The 16,158-nt window shown below is 38.1% G+C and overlaps 1 protein-coding gene across 2 annotated transcripts in view; it reads right to left on the bottom strand.

The window, feature by feature from the left end:
- The window catches only part of Tango1 (transport and golgi organization 1), a 395,672-nt gene extending 381,122 nt beyond the window's left edge, over positions 1 to 14,550 (bottom strand). For both annotated transcript variants that reach the window (XM_090398800.1, XM_090398801.1), the window contains exons 1-2: positions 14,421 to 14,550; positions 1,086 to 1,219 (exon numbers count right to left, since the gene is read on the bottom strand). In XM_090398800.1, the coding sequence (XP_090254926.1) occupies positions 1,086 to 1,219; positions 14,421 to 14,532 (246 nt within the window). In that variant the 5' untranslated portion in view covers positions 14,533 to 14,550. The remainder of the gene's footprint in view (positions 1 to 1,085; positions 1,220 to 14,420) is intronic.
- Positions 14,551 to 16,158: the final 1,608 nt, after the last annotated feature.

Genomic DNA, 16,158 nt, shown 5'->3' with positions numbered 1-16,158 from the left:
TATATCACAGGTACTTTTAAAGATTAAATAGAATCTCTAGCACACCAACATTTTGAAGTGCATATTATGTATTAAAACATTTCACCTCCAAACTATGATGTGATATTCAATAGACTAACTCATAATGAAGCAATACAGCAATACCCATTAGTAGTGATTCATATATTCTAGCTGACTGCACTCCTTGTGGCAGGTTAGGAAACATTTGGGTAACACCTTATAACTTACATGTTCATTCTGGGCAGGGATGAATTATTTCATGATGTTGATCATTGGATAAGAGCAACAAATTATCAAACTTTTCTCAATTCTTCATACTAAGAAACTACAAGGACCAAAGAAGATCATTGTTGGCATCAATATTAAAAAAAATATATATATATATATACTTAAATATAAAGAGCTAATAAGCTTCATTTCAGCGATATAAACATTATTTAAATAATTAATTTTTATGTTTATAACACCGAAATGAAGCTTATTAGCTCTTTATATTTAAGTAACTTAATGGTTGCACCTGTTTGGAAACTCGTATAGCAGAGTATATAAGTTCTTTTCGCTATACACTTTGGTATTAATTGGTCTAGCTACTCACTGATGAAGCCTCAAAAAAGGCTAAAACTGGTCTGGGTAGTGAGTGACCTTCCACCATAATGTAATAACAGCATACATTTCCTAGGAAATGTGTTTTTACATTATGGGAAATACCTAAGAATAGCAATCAGAACTTCACCACCTTTGCTACGAGTTGTCCGGTATTGTACTACGTACTAGGGTCACTTGCTTTAGCTCTGCTAGTGGTCGCCGATACTTTATAGTTTACTATATTCAGCAAGAAACTCTCTGATTCCAATCTTTGAGTTTCTTATTCGGTTTTTAAAACAATGTGGGATTTAATATCCCCTTAATTTAAATAATATATATATATTAGTACATATTCATTCATGTAATTTTCAGACAAAACCTGGAATTCTGACAGATTATAAAATTCTTGATAGTCTGATATTTTTAGATTGATAGTATTTTAGAAATTTTTAATAAAAAAAAATGAACTGAAAAAAAAAAAAAAAAAAAAGAGTACAAACCTCTATATGAAGTATATCATCTCTTTTTCCTACTGATACACCATAAATCAGAACATTTTTTCCTTGCTGAAAAGGCATCAAACCATCTTCTCCAGGATTATGTTTTAAAACAGTTATGCCTTTACTTATGGGGTCTAGAGAAGAGAAAAATAAATGATGTTAACATTTCAGAACTACAAAAAGCATGAAGAATTTCTTGTGAAAAATATAACAAATTCAAAAATAGACTAAAAAACATGTATGTTTTAAGTCTGGATAAAATATTCCTACTATATAGAAAAACAGTCAAGGGAGCAGCTGCTCATTATGAAAATAAATATAATTATATTAAACTTGCCAAGAAATTATATTATTAATCCAAGTGTAAGCAAACAAAGTTCACACATGAATTATCTTCACGACTTGGCTGCTTGTATGTAGAGGATAATGACTTCACATTAATTGCCTATCCTATATCACAGAGCAATCATCCTTTTGGATGTATATAATGCTATGCATTATGGGAGGGGCTACTGCTCAAGACTGGTTTCAGCTTTTCAGGTGAAAAAGTAAAAGGACCTAGAATAGGCTCCTTTACTTTTATATCATAGGCCTAGAATATTAAGTACAGGGGTGCACGAGAGCCTGAGAGTATTAGGGGAAAAAAAGCCAGCTTGTTTAGTAGTACAGAAAACAAAAAAAAAATCCTCAGTTCTTTTATATCATCATGTAACTAAAGGCTATCCTTTAGTTACATCACGAGATCCTGAGAGTATTAGGGGAAAGAAAAGCCAGCTTGCTTAGTAGTACAGAAAACAAAAAAAAAAATCCTCAGTTCTTTTATATCATCATGTAACTAAAGGCTATCCTTTTTCAACAGTCTCATGCAGCTGAATAACCAAAAGGCCAATTAAACTAAATTCCGGAAATGTCTGGTACCTAGGTGGTTAAGCCATATCTATGAGCTGGCCTTATCTACCTGAGATTACTCTCCAATCATCTCTGCAGTTGACCATAAGATCACAGTGAAGAGCATGGAACCATTTTAAAAAACTCTCATAATAAAAATAGAATTTTATCTCCATCCCTTGTGAATATTGCATTATGGGTGGTCTACAACAATCTAGTCAAAAATATAATATCTTTTTTCTAAATATAAAAATTGTCAAATTGAGCAATATAATTTCCATAATATAATATTGTAAAGCATTTGTATGTCATGTTGCTAGTATTCAAATTAACCTCAAGGGCTCACTTTAGTGAGTACGGGCATGGCAAACCCGCAGTACCTGATGCTGGACCATGCCTTACTTCATGTAATATATATCTGTTATATATTTCTGTAGACTGGTCCCTCCTCTTCTTTCTTTCTTTGCTTCTTTCTCCTCTCCTTGCTCCTTCCCCCTGATGCTATTAAGTATTCGAGGGCTAGGGGTGAGTCTTTCCTATCTTGCTAAGTCATTTCGTCTTATGCAGCCACCGAAGGAGGCAAGCTAGCCTCAATAGGTGCTGGTCCCAAGCCCAGATAAATGTGAGGGTTGATGTCAGGAAGGGCATCCGGTCGGAAAACTTCAGTGCCGACTCAAACTATGATTATGAGTCAAAGAGAAAATGATATAAAGGCTAGGGCGTACCCCTTAGGCGACATGCAGCCACATCGCCCTACAGCTGTGAGAAGTGGACGAGGGCTACCGCATCAAGGGCAGGTGCGGTTAAAGAATCGAGCCCAGCAGGTGGAGAGGATGTTGCGCATGGGAACACTTAATGTTGGAAGCATGACTGGAAGGGGAAGAGAGATGGCAGACATGATGAAGAAGAGGAAGTTGGACATTTTGTGTGTGTGCAGGAGACAAGGTGGAAAGGGGGAAAGGCAAAGGAACTGGGAGATGGATATAAATTGTTCTACTCTGGAGCGAATAACGAGGGAAGAAATGGTGTAGGAATTGTGGTGTGTGGCAGAATGAAGGGTGAAGTACTGGACGTGGGTAGAAGGAACGACAGGTTCATGCGAATGAAATTGGGTCTTGAAGAAGAGCGGGTGGTCGTATTATGTGTATATGCCCCACAAGATGGTTGTACAGCAGAGGAAAAAGATGAGTTCTGGAACGTGTTAGATGAAGAAATGAGGGAATTGGAAGAAAATGAGATGGTGATTGTTGGAGGAAACTTGAACGGGCACATAGGAAGACAGAATAGAGACTGTGAAAGGGTGCGTGGTGGCCAAGGAGGGGGAATGATGAACCAGGAAGGAGAGAGGGTTGTGGACATTGCAGTAGCGTTTGATCTGGCAATTGTGAACTCTTTTTTCTACAAGAGGAAAGAACATTTGATAACATTTAGGAGTGGTAACAACAGCTCACAAATTGACTACATTTTGACTAGAAGAAAACATCTTAAGGTTGTGACAAATTGTAAAGTAATTCCAACAGATCAAGTAGCACAACAACACCGACTGCTGTGCACAGACTTTAAAATAAGATCGAAGATAAGAACTTCTGGATGCCACGGGATGAAGACAATTAAGTGGTTTCGCTTAAAAGAAGAGAGTGTGAGGAATCGTTTTAGGGAGAGGGTGTTAGAGAGGATTTCGGATGGACTTGAAAGTGTACAAGATTGGTGGAAGCATAATTCAAAAGTAATCCTGAGCTGTGCAATCGAGGTGCTTGGTGAGACATCTGGAAAGATTAGAGAGCAGAAGGAGGGTTGGTGGTGGAATAATGATGTACAAGTGGCAGTGACAGCTAAGAGGAAGGCAAAGCAGAAGTGGGATGAGTCAAGAGTGGAAGAGGACAGAAAGGTGTACAAAGAGAGAAAGCAAGAAGCCAAGAGAGTTGTGGCACAGGCGAAGGCCATGGCATATCAAGATCTGTATGATCAATTAGAAACAAAGGAAGGACAGAGAAAAATTTACCAACTAGCGAAATGTAGAAATAAAGCAGCAAAGGACATCTTACATGTGAGGCAGATCAAAGATGCTGAAGGAAGAGTATTATGGAGGGATGTGGACATAAGAAACAGATGGAAAATATACTTTGAGGGACTTTTGAATGAGGAAAATGCAAGGACTCACAGAGGAGATGGTGCAGAACATCAGTAGAATGGAAGTGACGGAGGCAATGTAGAGGATGAGGAATGAAAAATCGTGGGGCTCCGACAGAATTCCAGTGGAGGTATGGAAGGCACTGGGGGAAGAGGGAATTGACCTGCTGTGAGACCTGTTCATGAAAGTTTGCCAACAGGAAAATATACCCAAGGAATGGAGGGAGAGTACTCTTGTTCCCATCTACAAAGGTAAAGGGGGTGCACAGACTGTAAAAATTACAGAGGAATAAAGTTGATGTCCCACACAATGAAGATCCTAGAAAGGGTTCTTGATGGTAGATTGAGGAAGGAGGTGGAGATTGCAAAGGAACAATTTGGCTTCATGCCTGGTAGATAACAACAGATGCTATCTTTGGGTTACGACAGATGATGGAAAAATATCGAGAGAAACAAAGGGAGCTACATCTGGTATTTATTGATCTGGAGAAAGCATACGATAGAGTGCCAAGGCAAGAAGTCTGGAGGTGTCTGAGAGAGAAGAAGGTGCCGGAGAAATATGCCAGGTTGGTGCGGGAAATGTACAGAAATGTGAAGACAAGTGTTCGGACCTGTTTGGGACAGACAGAAAGTTTTCAAATAACAGTTGGCTTGCATCAAGGGTCAGCATTGAGTCCGTTTCTGTTTAATATCGTGATGGAGGAGGTAACAGAGGAGGTGAGAGAAGATGGACAATGTTGTATGCAGATGACATCTTGCTGTGTGTAGATTCAAGAGAAGAAGCGGGAACTAAACTGGAAAGATGGAGAAAAGTACTGGAAGAGAGAGGTATGAGACTGAGCAGAAGTAAGACAGAGTATATGTGTTGCGCAGTGGGCGGCGGCCAGGAGACAGATCTGGAGCTGGAAGGAAATGTCATCAGGAAGGTGAGAGACTTTAGATACTTAGGTTCAACAGTGGAAGAAGATGGAGGAGCTGAGAAGGAAGTGGGATGCAGGATACAAGCGGGTTGGAGGAACTGGAGGGAGATGGCTGGAGTGTTATGCGATAAGTGGATGCCGATCAATCTGAAAGGCAAAATTTATAGGACAGTAGTGAGGCCAGCTATGACATATGCTATAGAAACTGTGGCCCTGAGGAAAAATAACATCAGCAGGATGGAAGTAGCAGAGATGAGAATGCTTAGGTGGATGTGCGGTGTGACCAGAAAGGATTGTCTGAAAAATGACTATGTCAGGGGAACAGTGAAAGTTACGAACTTAGGAGCGAAAATACAGGAGGCAAGGTTGAGATGGTTTGGTCATGTGATGAGGAGGGAGGACGAATATGTGGGAAGAAGGGTCATGCAGATGGATGTGCAAGGAAGGCAGAAGAGTAGGCAGCCAAAGAAGAGATGGAGGGAGTGGGTAGAAGAGGACTTGAAGATGTAGAACTTGGATGTGGTGACAGCCCAAGACAGGAAGGTGTGGAAGAGACTCATTACAAACAGTGACCCCACTTAAGTGGGAGAAGCTGCAGAAGAAGAAGAAGATTGCTAGTATTCAAATTCAAAAGATGTAGAACTTGGATGTGGTGACAGCCCAAGACAGGAAGGTGTGGAAGAGACTCATTACAAACAGTGACCCCACTTAAGTGGGAGAAGCTGCAGAAGAAGAAGAAGATTGCTAGTATTCAAATTCATGTTTTTTCCTAACTTTACATGAATGATATTTTAACCCATCATCATCATATTCCTGCCATGTACCCACAAGGGGTATACAGTATATAGTACTACATGAAAAAATTTTATCATTACTAACTTCCTATCTACAATTTTCCTCCAAATCAGTCTGTTACTTGTCAAGACTCCAACATTATGAGATCTTATATTTCTATCATCTAAGGCACTTTGCACCGTATCAATCCACCTATATCTTGGTCTTCCTCTGGGTCGTTTTGCTGCCAACCTGGCAGAGAACACTTGTTTTGCTAAATCTTTATTGGCCGATTCTGTTTAGGTGACCATTCCACCTGAGGTTAGCTCTGCTAACGCATTCCTGGATGCAGACAATGTCAAGTTCTTTCCTAATATCTTCATTTTTAATATGATATTGCCATTGATGCCATCTGTTCACGCCTATAATCTTTCTCAGGACGCTCATATCTGCGGTCTCTAGTCTTTGGTCAAGTGTTTTACTTCTGACCCAGCTCTCAGATCCATAAGTTAAAACTGGTTTGAACACTGTCTGTATACAGCTAATTTAGTGTTCTGACTAATTTCTCTCTTATTCCATATGAATTTATTCAATTGACTTCCCACCATACCAGCTTTCATGATTCTGTTGTCTATTTCTATATTTATTTTACCATCTTCAGTAAAAATCGTGCCTAAGTAGCTGAAATGTTTTACTTGTTCCACAGGTTCGCCATTCACAACACAGTTGACATTTTCAATGATTCTGCCTATTTTCATTGTCTTTGTCTTTTTATTGCTGACCTTCACACCATATCTATTACAACAGCTATTCAATTTAGTCAGAGAATCTTGCAGACTTGTAGCGGATTTATTTAGAAGTATAACATCATCCGCATAAAGCAAAGAGCTGACATTAACATCTCCAATTTTGATATCATGTTTAACACCACTTTCCTTCATAATGTGATCCATATAGATAATGAATAACAGAGGGTATAATGTACATCCTTGTCTCACACCAGATTTAACATTAAACCATCTTCCTGTACTTCAATTCTAACTGCTGACTTACAACACAAATAAAGACTATGTATCGCTTGATATAATGCCCAATTGCCACGATATAACTGCAGCGTATTGAACAGCTTCTCTCTTGTTACCTTATTATATGCCTTTTCCAAATCGACAAAGCTTAAATACAGATCTTTGTTATATTCCCATGCTTTCTCGACTATTTGTCGTAAAGTGAAGATCTGATCCTGACAGCCTCTGTTTGGCCTGAATCCAGCTTGTTCTTCACCAAGCTTTTCTTCCACAATTCTTCTCAACCGTCTCTCAAGTATACTTGCATAGATTTTGCCAGGAACACTCAGTAGGGAAATACCTCTGTAATTCTCACATTCAGTTTTATTTCCCTTTTTATATGGGTACTATGAGAGCTCTACTCCAATCATCAGGAATTCGTCCCTCTGTCCAGGCTTTCTGAACTATGCAGTGCAGCCACTGTAAGACACTTATCCCACCATACTTCAGCATTTCTGGTCGAATATCATCTACTCCTGCTGCCTTTCCACATTTCAAGCCTTTGATGGCTTTTTCTACTTCAAGTATGGATATGTATTCCTGACTGCATGCCTGGTCAGTGTTTTTTACCACTGTGCTATCATCACTGCTTATTTCATTTAGCAGTTTTTCAAAGTAATTATTCTATACTTCAAGGATATCTTTTATTCCAGTTTTTATGTCACCTTTATCATCTCTAACTCCTTTTACAGCACTCTTTCCTCCATTCCTAAGCTTCTTCAACAACCTCCAGAATATTTTGCCACCTTCTTGATATTTATTTTCTATATTCTTGCCAAAGTCCTCCTATTACTTTTGTTTAGCTAGTTTTACACAGTGTTTAGCATTCTTGCATTTGTCTCTGTATTCTCTAAGAGCACAGGCTGACTTATTTGACAGGAACTTTTGATATGCTTTCTTCTTTTCCTTCACTGCCTCTTTAACTTCCTGTGTCCACCAGGGAGTTCTGATTTTTCTATCCTTGCAGACAACCTCACCACATGCCTCTCTGGCTGAATCAATCAGTGGTTTCTTGAAGGCTTGCCACTGAATCTCCAAGGTTTGGTTCCTGTTCTCAAACTCTTTCATTTATTCTTCAATAATCTTTGTGTATTTTAGTCTACAGGTCACATATGAGAGTTGCTCAACTTTTATTCGCTTTAAAACTTTCTTACATGTTATTCTTTTCAATATGAAATTTAATTTTATCCTGCTCAAGACTAAATAGTGATCACTTCCAATTTCAAATCTTCTGTACACTCTCGTGTCCTGCATCAGGGAGAAAACATCACTATCAACAATAACAAAGCCAGTGAGACTTTTCTTATTCCTAGCCTCTTCTCTCCATGTGAATTTGTTCACATTTTTATGTTGGAACATGGTGTTAGTAATAACTAGTCCATGTCCTGAGCAGAAATCCAACAGATATTTGCCATTATTATTAGCTTTGCTCTTTTCTCCAAATTTTCCCAAAATATTTTTGTATGTCTCACAATCATTTCCTACTCTGCTATTTAGATCCCCAACAAGGACCAACTTTTCATTTTTCATTGTGTCATTTGCTTTTTCTAAAGCATCAAAAAATTCCTCCACTTCTACCTTAGTAGAACCTTCTGTGGGACCATAGGCACAAATAAGTCTCACTCTCCAGTTCCCCATTCTCATATTTGCCCACATTACTCTACTTGAGACTGACTGCCATTCAAGAAGATTTGCCTCGTATTTTGTGTTGAATACTATGGCTAGTCCTTTTCCTTGATTGTCATTGCCTGAATATAACATTTTGTATTTATTGCTCAGAAAGATCTCACCAGTTTTGGTCTTTTTTGTTTCAGTCACCCCTATTATGTCGATCTGATACTTATCTAATTCCTCAGCTAGCTCCATTTCTTTGCCATTCAGGTTTCTTACGTTGATAGTACCGATCTTTAACTCTGGTGATGTTGAGTTGGGGTGTGTTTTCAGATTTGTTCCAGTAGCCAACTTTTCGCTGTTCGGCCTGGTTCCCTGGCGAAAACAATGGGGGCCTTGTTTAACAGGGCGACACTCCAGCCAGCATGAAATTTTGTCATGTTGTACCATCATTTTTTATTTTGGTTTAACCAATAAGAATGCAATTTGGTCGGCTAAATCCCAAATTGCCAGCCCATCCTCGTTCGTTCATTATCCAAGTAGATACCCAACAGGGTGCGCCACGAGAAGGTGAGGATTGGACATTAGGTCAGAAGCCCTGGTCGGTTCTCCACATTCCTTAAAAGCTATGTGGAGTTCTCCTCTCAGTTATACAGCTTTGACCCTTAAGCACCCCTATTTTAACTCATTAATTATAAAAATCAAAATTCTTTCCCATTGCTGGCAAGTGTCCATTTGATGTTATTTACTAAACAGTGACCACATGCAATTCTCCAAGCATGATCCCTCCTGTTAAGGTATCCTTGGAGCTTCAGAAGTTATTAAACAAAGTGTTATTATTAGTACTCAACTGTAGAAGTATGTGGTGGAAGAAGTTAAAGATTTTCGGATACAAAGTTTTGCTGCTGTTTTGAAAACAATGTCGATGCCAGAATGCTGTAGCAGTCTTAGAGTAAGTAAAAAATGACGTAATATTTTGGAACAAACTCAGCTGTTGGGTGATTATAATTATCTATTCCAAACAGGGGAGATGAAAACCTAGGCAGTACCACAGGGTATGCACATGTGTGATTGCTCTGCAGTATTTTAGCAAAACTAGAATATGAGAAGAGATTGGCTTTAGATCAAAAGAAAATCCTAGGAAATTGTTTAGCTACGTGACCAGTAGGAGGAGAAATGATTGTGGAAGAATGACATTATGGGATAAAAATGGGAATAGAGTGAATGATGCAGAGGACATAGTGAGTTGTTCAATGAATACTTTATTGGAGTATTACATCCTAGAGAAGTAAGTTTTAATACTAGAAGGATAGGGCAGGTTCGAAGTTTAGATGTGCAAGAGGAGAACGTGTTCCAAATACTGAGTACTCTGGATGTCAGTAAAGCTGTGGGACTGGATGGTATTTCACCACAGGTTTTGAGAGAATGTGCTAAAGAACTGACAGCTCCGTTGACCTGGCTTTTCAACGAAAGTCTGGCTATAGGAAAGGTACCATTCCTTGCGTACTTTTCCTATAGGAAAGATATGCAAGGAATGGAAGGAAGGTAAGATAGTGCCATTGCATAAAGGCGGTAGCAGACTAAAAGTGTCTAATAATAGGCCAGTTTGTGTTTCATCAGTAGTTGTTAAGATCATGGAGAAATTAGTGAGGGACCACATACAGCATTCAGCAGATGAGGGTAATTTGGTCCCCATGACCTTTATCCAAGTGTGTTGCTCACACTTGGATAAAGGATTAAACTAAAATTTATTATAATCAAAATTAGTAATCAAGCATCTCAATAACAGTGGCTATACAGAAAAGGATTTGAGATGCTGGGTTGCAGCCCCCCCCCCCCCCTCATGTACTCCAAAATATATGTAAACTATATATATATATATATATACAGGGTGTTCGGGATAAATTTGACATATTTATAATTAATTATATTTTTCCGTAAGTTACATGTATTAACACACACTTCTCTTCATTTAAAAGTTTGGACCCTTCTTCATTCATATACAAGATGTCAGAAAGGATGGATAGCTGGAACCCACCTGAATCATGGAAGAGAATAACTTGTATCATGATGATTCGTGCCCGCCATCAAAATAAGGATATTACGACTGCTGCCCAATGCTCCCTGAATACAGTAAAAACAATCAGGCATGAACTAGAGACTTGCAATGGTGACTACGAGGATGTAGCAAGAAGAAAGATCCCTAGCAGACGATCTGATTGCGTTCGTACAGCAGAATTCCTCGCAAATCTGCAGGAACAGGTGTTGAAGAACCCTGGCATTGGAATTCGGGCTTTGTTCGTGGAGTTGCTAACTGTAGTCAAGCCCTGGATAACAAGGGTAGCCAATGGTAGGCCGTATGTATGGCAGCAGGATTCGGCCCCTTGCCACACCTCTGGGAAAAGTCAAAAATGGTTGTCTGAAAATTTCTACGACTTCACCAGTCCAAATGTTTGGCCTCCAAACTCCCCAGACCTTAACCCCATGGATTATTTTGTATGGGGCGCAGTTGAAAAAGACACCAATCGCACTTCCAGTAATACAAAAGCCCAGTTAATGGATAAAATTAAAACAGTTTTTGCGGCCCTTCCCAGGGAGACTGTAGCATCAGCTTGTTCGAGGTTCCGAAGCAGAATTGAAGCTGTGATCGATGCTAATGGTGGTTATTTTGAGTAAATCTTGTTGATAGTATTGTAATTAACTCTGCCTGTAATGTTTTTTTGTCAATTCATTAAATTTAATAGATACAAAGAAGATTTTCTTTTTCCTTACGAAACTGTCAAATTTATCCCGAACACCCTGTATATATATATATATATATATATATATATATATTATACGTGGGTAGTCTGAAAAGTTATCAATCTAACAATGAAAAAACAAATTTATAATTTCAAAATTATTTTTATTTTTCAACATAATCTCACTTAAGACTAATACATTTATTCTAGCACCATTATCCTATCAGTGTAGTGATTCTCAGTAAAATCTGCAAAATACTCCTCTACAGCTGCAATCACCTCTTGATTCAAAGAAAAATGCTGACCAGCAAGGAAGAGTTTTAGTTTTGGGAAGAGATAGACGTCAGAGGGAGTCAAATCTGGGGAATAGGGTGGATATTCCAACAATTCGTAGTGCAGGTCCCCTTAATTTTCCCATTGCCAAAACCCCTTTGTGGGCAGGTGCATTGTACGATGAAAGATGATTTTTTTCCCTTCTGTAAACTGGGTCTTTTCTCACAAATTCTTTTGATCAGAATAATATTCCCTGGTTACTGTTTTACCCTTTGCAAGATAATTAACAAACAAAATGCCTTTAACATCACAAACTACTGATGCCATGACCTTGTCTTCTTTGCTGCTGAACAACTGCCTTCTGTCCACTGTTTTGACTTTGGATTCTGGTGTGTAATGGTAAATCCAAGTCTCATCCATAGTAATAAATCGACATACAAAATCAGTTTTATTCTTGTTAACGCGTTTAAAGCACTGTTCAGATTTTCATGCAAATGTGTTTTTGATCTGTGCGGCACCAATCTTGTGCAAAGCGTTTTCATTTGCAATTCTTCATGCAAAATGTATCCTACACGCTCTTTTGAAATGCCTATAGCCTCAGCAATTTCACGCACTTTGACTAGCCGATCATCTAATACCATATCATGCACTTGTTCAATGATTTCTGGTGGTGTTACACTTTTTGGACATCCTTCACGTGGATCATCTTCAAGGCTGTACATCCATGTTTAAACTCGGCAGCCCATTTCTTAATTGTCGAAAACGAAGGAGAAGAGTGCCCATAAATTTTTATGAACTTATTTTGGCGTCAAACCTTCTTTCACAAAGAATTTTATAACCGCATGATACTGAATTTTATCTGTTTCAAGGGATACAGACAACACTTTGGCTTCCGACAGCTGTATAAAAAACTACTTGATAGAATAACTTGCAATTTCACATCAATGCTTATGACAGATGTACCAACTTAGAAAAAAAAAACTTGCCGATAATGTTACCATTTATGGTTGAGGCCGAGAAGTTTTCTCAGGTATATATAGCATAACTAAAAGCACTTACTCAGCTTTACCAATGTATATAAATCTGTTTTGCCAAGTTTAAAGCAAAATGTAATAAAAACACCACAAAAATCACTATGAAACAAATACATTCTACTTTATTAGTCTACCTCTATTATGCAGTTATTATAAGTCTCAAGCTGAATAACAAATATATTCTAAAGTGTAAATTACAATAAATTATATTGTTGTTTAATCCTATATCCAAGTAAGCAAACAAATTTGGCATGTGAAATATCTTCATGTTATATTCTGCCATGTCATTACAATAAGCATGTAACTGACAATGAAAGATCATTCAATCTTCCTGCTTTTTGAACAAGTGTTGCATGTCAGAGAAAAGATTCACTTAATACAGAAGCAAAAAATCAGAGGTCAATAACTAAACAATCTATACTGAAATTCCCCATTATGTACATTTGTATTTCAACATTTTTGCTATATAAATTTAGTGGAAAATGCAATTACCAGGAAATAGCACGCACAACCATAGGACCAAAGATGACTGAAATTCTCACTTCTTTCTCTCTGCCAAAAAATCACTACACCAAAATGATTTGTCCACTGTCATATCAACAAATTTCATTTAAGTATTTTACTTCTGTTACTAGATAATAGCATATTAGTAAATAAGGAAAACATTAAAAAAAGTTAGATTGCTTAGCAAATTCATACCCAGTGAAGAAAATTCATGAATGCAATGATTAAATTGCTTTGCATGCTGCTGAGTTCACAGCATGAAGTTTGGAGCCACATCATTAATTAATGTAAGCATTAATATGTAATAACACATTTTCGCTTTTTTGAATTTTGTATGTGCTAACACAAGATATGTTATCAATGTGTTAAACCAAGTAATTGCACTATGAGGTAAGCTCAGAAAAGTTGTTTTTATGCTTTACTTTGTAACAAAGTGAATACCGTGCAATGAAAAACAGCATATTGCAAAGATAATGCAATGATAAAATCATATGATGTGGACTTACAAGTGAGAAAGTGAGTGGAACTATCATTTCAAGGTTGCAAAGTGTAAGGTGAAATTTGGCAAGTAAGTAGGCGAAGCAAAGTATACACTCAGTGGGGAAATTCTGAAGGAGGTAAAGGAAGTGAGAAATATAGGAATAGTGGTGGAAAGGTGCCTTAAGATTATGGGGCCACATTATACAAGTTGGGAAATCATCACATTGTATTATGGCAATGATGTAGAGAACCTTGACATACAGAAATAAAGAGGCTATGATTCCAATATATACCTCACATGGATTATTGGGCATATATTTAGTCATCAGGTTTTCGTGGGGGATGAGGATATATCAGAAAGGGTCTAGAAAAGATCGACTGACTAAGGTGGCTTCTGATTGCTGAATTATGAAAACAGATTGAGGGAATCCAACCTGCAAGTCAGTAAGGGGTTATCAGGTTAATGGGAGATATTTTTCATAAAATGGGCGATGGGTAGAACCAAAGGTCATCCCTGGAAAAAACCGTACAGGGAGAGTGTGACCAAGGAGCAGGATCTTTGCATGGATAATAGCAGGTGAGTGGAATGCACCGCCTTAGAATGTGGCAATGAATAAGCTTTAAAGCACAGCTCATCAAACCGTATGTTGTGTGCCAGTGTTTGACTTATCGGTACCACCTGATAAGTGTTTGACCGTGGTGGGAGGGGGGGCTGGTTTTAATAATAATTTCACTCAAAGATGCTGACAAATTCATGTATTTCTTCTCCAGACAGCATCCTTGAGCGGCTGGTTACGCATAAAAATTTGAGTTTCTCGCTTTTGTATATATCAGAGTTAACTAGTAAGGAACTTTTTAATCTTTTTCGAATTGTAAAGGGGAGGTAGCACATAAGAAACTCAAAACAGTAACAAACCCTTGCAATTTTCATCTCCACATAGCATATGGTCAGGGATATCCGCAACACACAAACAAAATATATGCAACAGGACTAAACATACACTAAATTCAAAACACTTCGACATCATATTTCACTTCAAAACATATCAGGAACCTCAAGAACACGTCAAGACGCAAACCGCGCCATCTACGTTGAAATCAAACATATGATCGTAAAAGATAACAGTGCACTTGGTAAATATGTTTTAATATGAAAAAAAAAAAAAAAAAAAAAAATGAGGGAACAACTACATCATCTTTTGCTGTCAAAGAGTTCATATATTTGTCGAGATAAGGCACTGGAAATGACAAGAGAGAAAGAGAGATAAGCTTTAGAGACTTACAAAAACAGTTATTTAAAGAAAAATAACGTTTGCATACCACCGCGCTTGGCCGCACGAAGGAAGATTTGGTTTCGAGTCTAGTCTAGTCGGCGACTAGAGGAAATTTTTCTAAGCCTTTTTTCGACCGGTTCCCGAGTTAGTCGATCTCTGGCACGGGCAAGCAGGTTTTCCTCCTGGAAACTCGGGTTTTTCGTCCTGTAAACTCAAGAAAATCGACCGTAGAAACCACATTATTTCAGACATTAAATATATTGTGTTAGGGTTAGGGACCACGAGATGGCGGCACATTTGAGCCGTCTCTCTTCATTGCGTACCGCTTAATTAGTGATACCCTTGGGCCATCTGTCTCTGATTGGGTACCAGTGGAGATTGAACTGCCCACTCAGTCTCCAAAAGTTAGATAGGGCTAAATGGCCTCGCCTACTCCCCGTATACGGGAATAAAAAGGCGTTAGCTGATTTTTTTTTTTTTTCGAATATCTGTGAGATGAACTGGAACGCCATTCGCGAGCCAGGCATAACTCCCGAAATCTAATGAAAAGCCTTCGGAAGATAAAAAACTGTTATAACAACAAATGATAGCCCAACTTCATATTAATATCTTTTATATTTGAGTGAGAATCGGGATGAACAAACTCACAGATATTTTGGATGAGATTGTGTCTGTAATGTTTCCCTGCAGTAGATTTCAGGTCATATTAGCTTATGGTAAACTGCTTACTGAAATATTTCCATGTATAAATCTGCAGTAACCGAGAAGCCATATACAGATCTAGTATTAAGAGTTCAACAAACTAAGATAACTTCCAGTACAGGTATATTAAACAATAATCATATTCATCTGTGGTAGCCTAAAATCCACAAATATCTTAGAGCCCGTTTGTGTTTTTGTTGCACACTGCTTTAGCTCTATTCAATGCACTGAACCATTCTTTTAAACTTAGTTGCCTGAGTAGTCCAGCAGAAGTGAGATCTGTTTCCATAAGGCTCGGCTACCCAAAGAAACACCGATATAGGTTCAATTCTAATTCCCAACTAGAGGAATTTTTCTAGACCTTTATTCAGCTGGTTCACTAGTTAGTAGAACTTTGGCACAGGCAGAGTTTTAACCCAGCATCTCAAAAATTGGCTGTTCAACTTGCACTATCATAAATAAGTGTTAAGCTTTAGAGTCACGAGGTGGTGGAAGCTTTTCCTTTGGTTATTGAGAACTTCAGCTATTAATTAATCTAAAGGGTGGAGAATAGCTGTACGTCTGTCTCGAAAAACATACTTACGGCTAAAGGAGTTCTGATTTCTGTTTCTGTGGTGTGAAATAAAAGTTATAGGATTTATTTATTTTCAAAACATGTCAAAGAGTAACTTATTAAAA

The sequence above is a fragment of the Typopeltis vanoorti genome, chromosome 10, assembly GCF_054136105.1.
Source record: "Typopeltis vanoorti isolate ZY-2024b chromosome 10, IOZ_Tvanoo_1.0, whole genome shotgun sequence".
In the NCBI taxonomy this organism is placed as follows: domain Eukaryota; kingdom Metazoa; phylum Arthropoda; class Arachnida; order Uropygi; family Thelyphonidae; genus Typopeltis; species Typopeltis vanoorti.
This window is presented reverse-complemented; position numbering and strand designations above follow the sequence as displayed.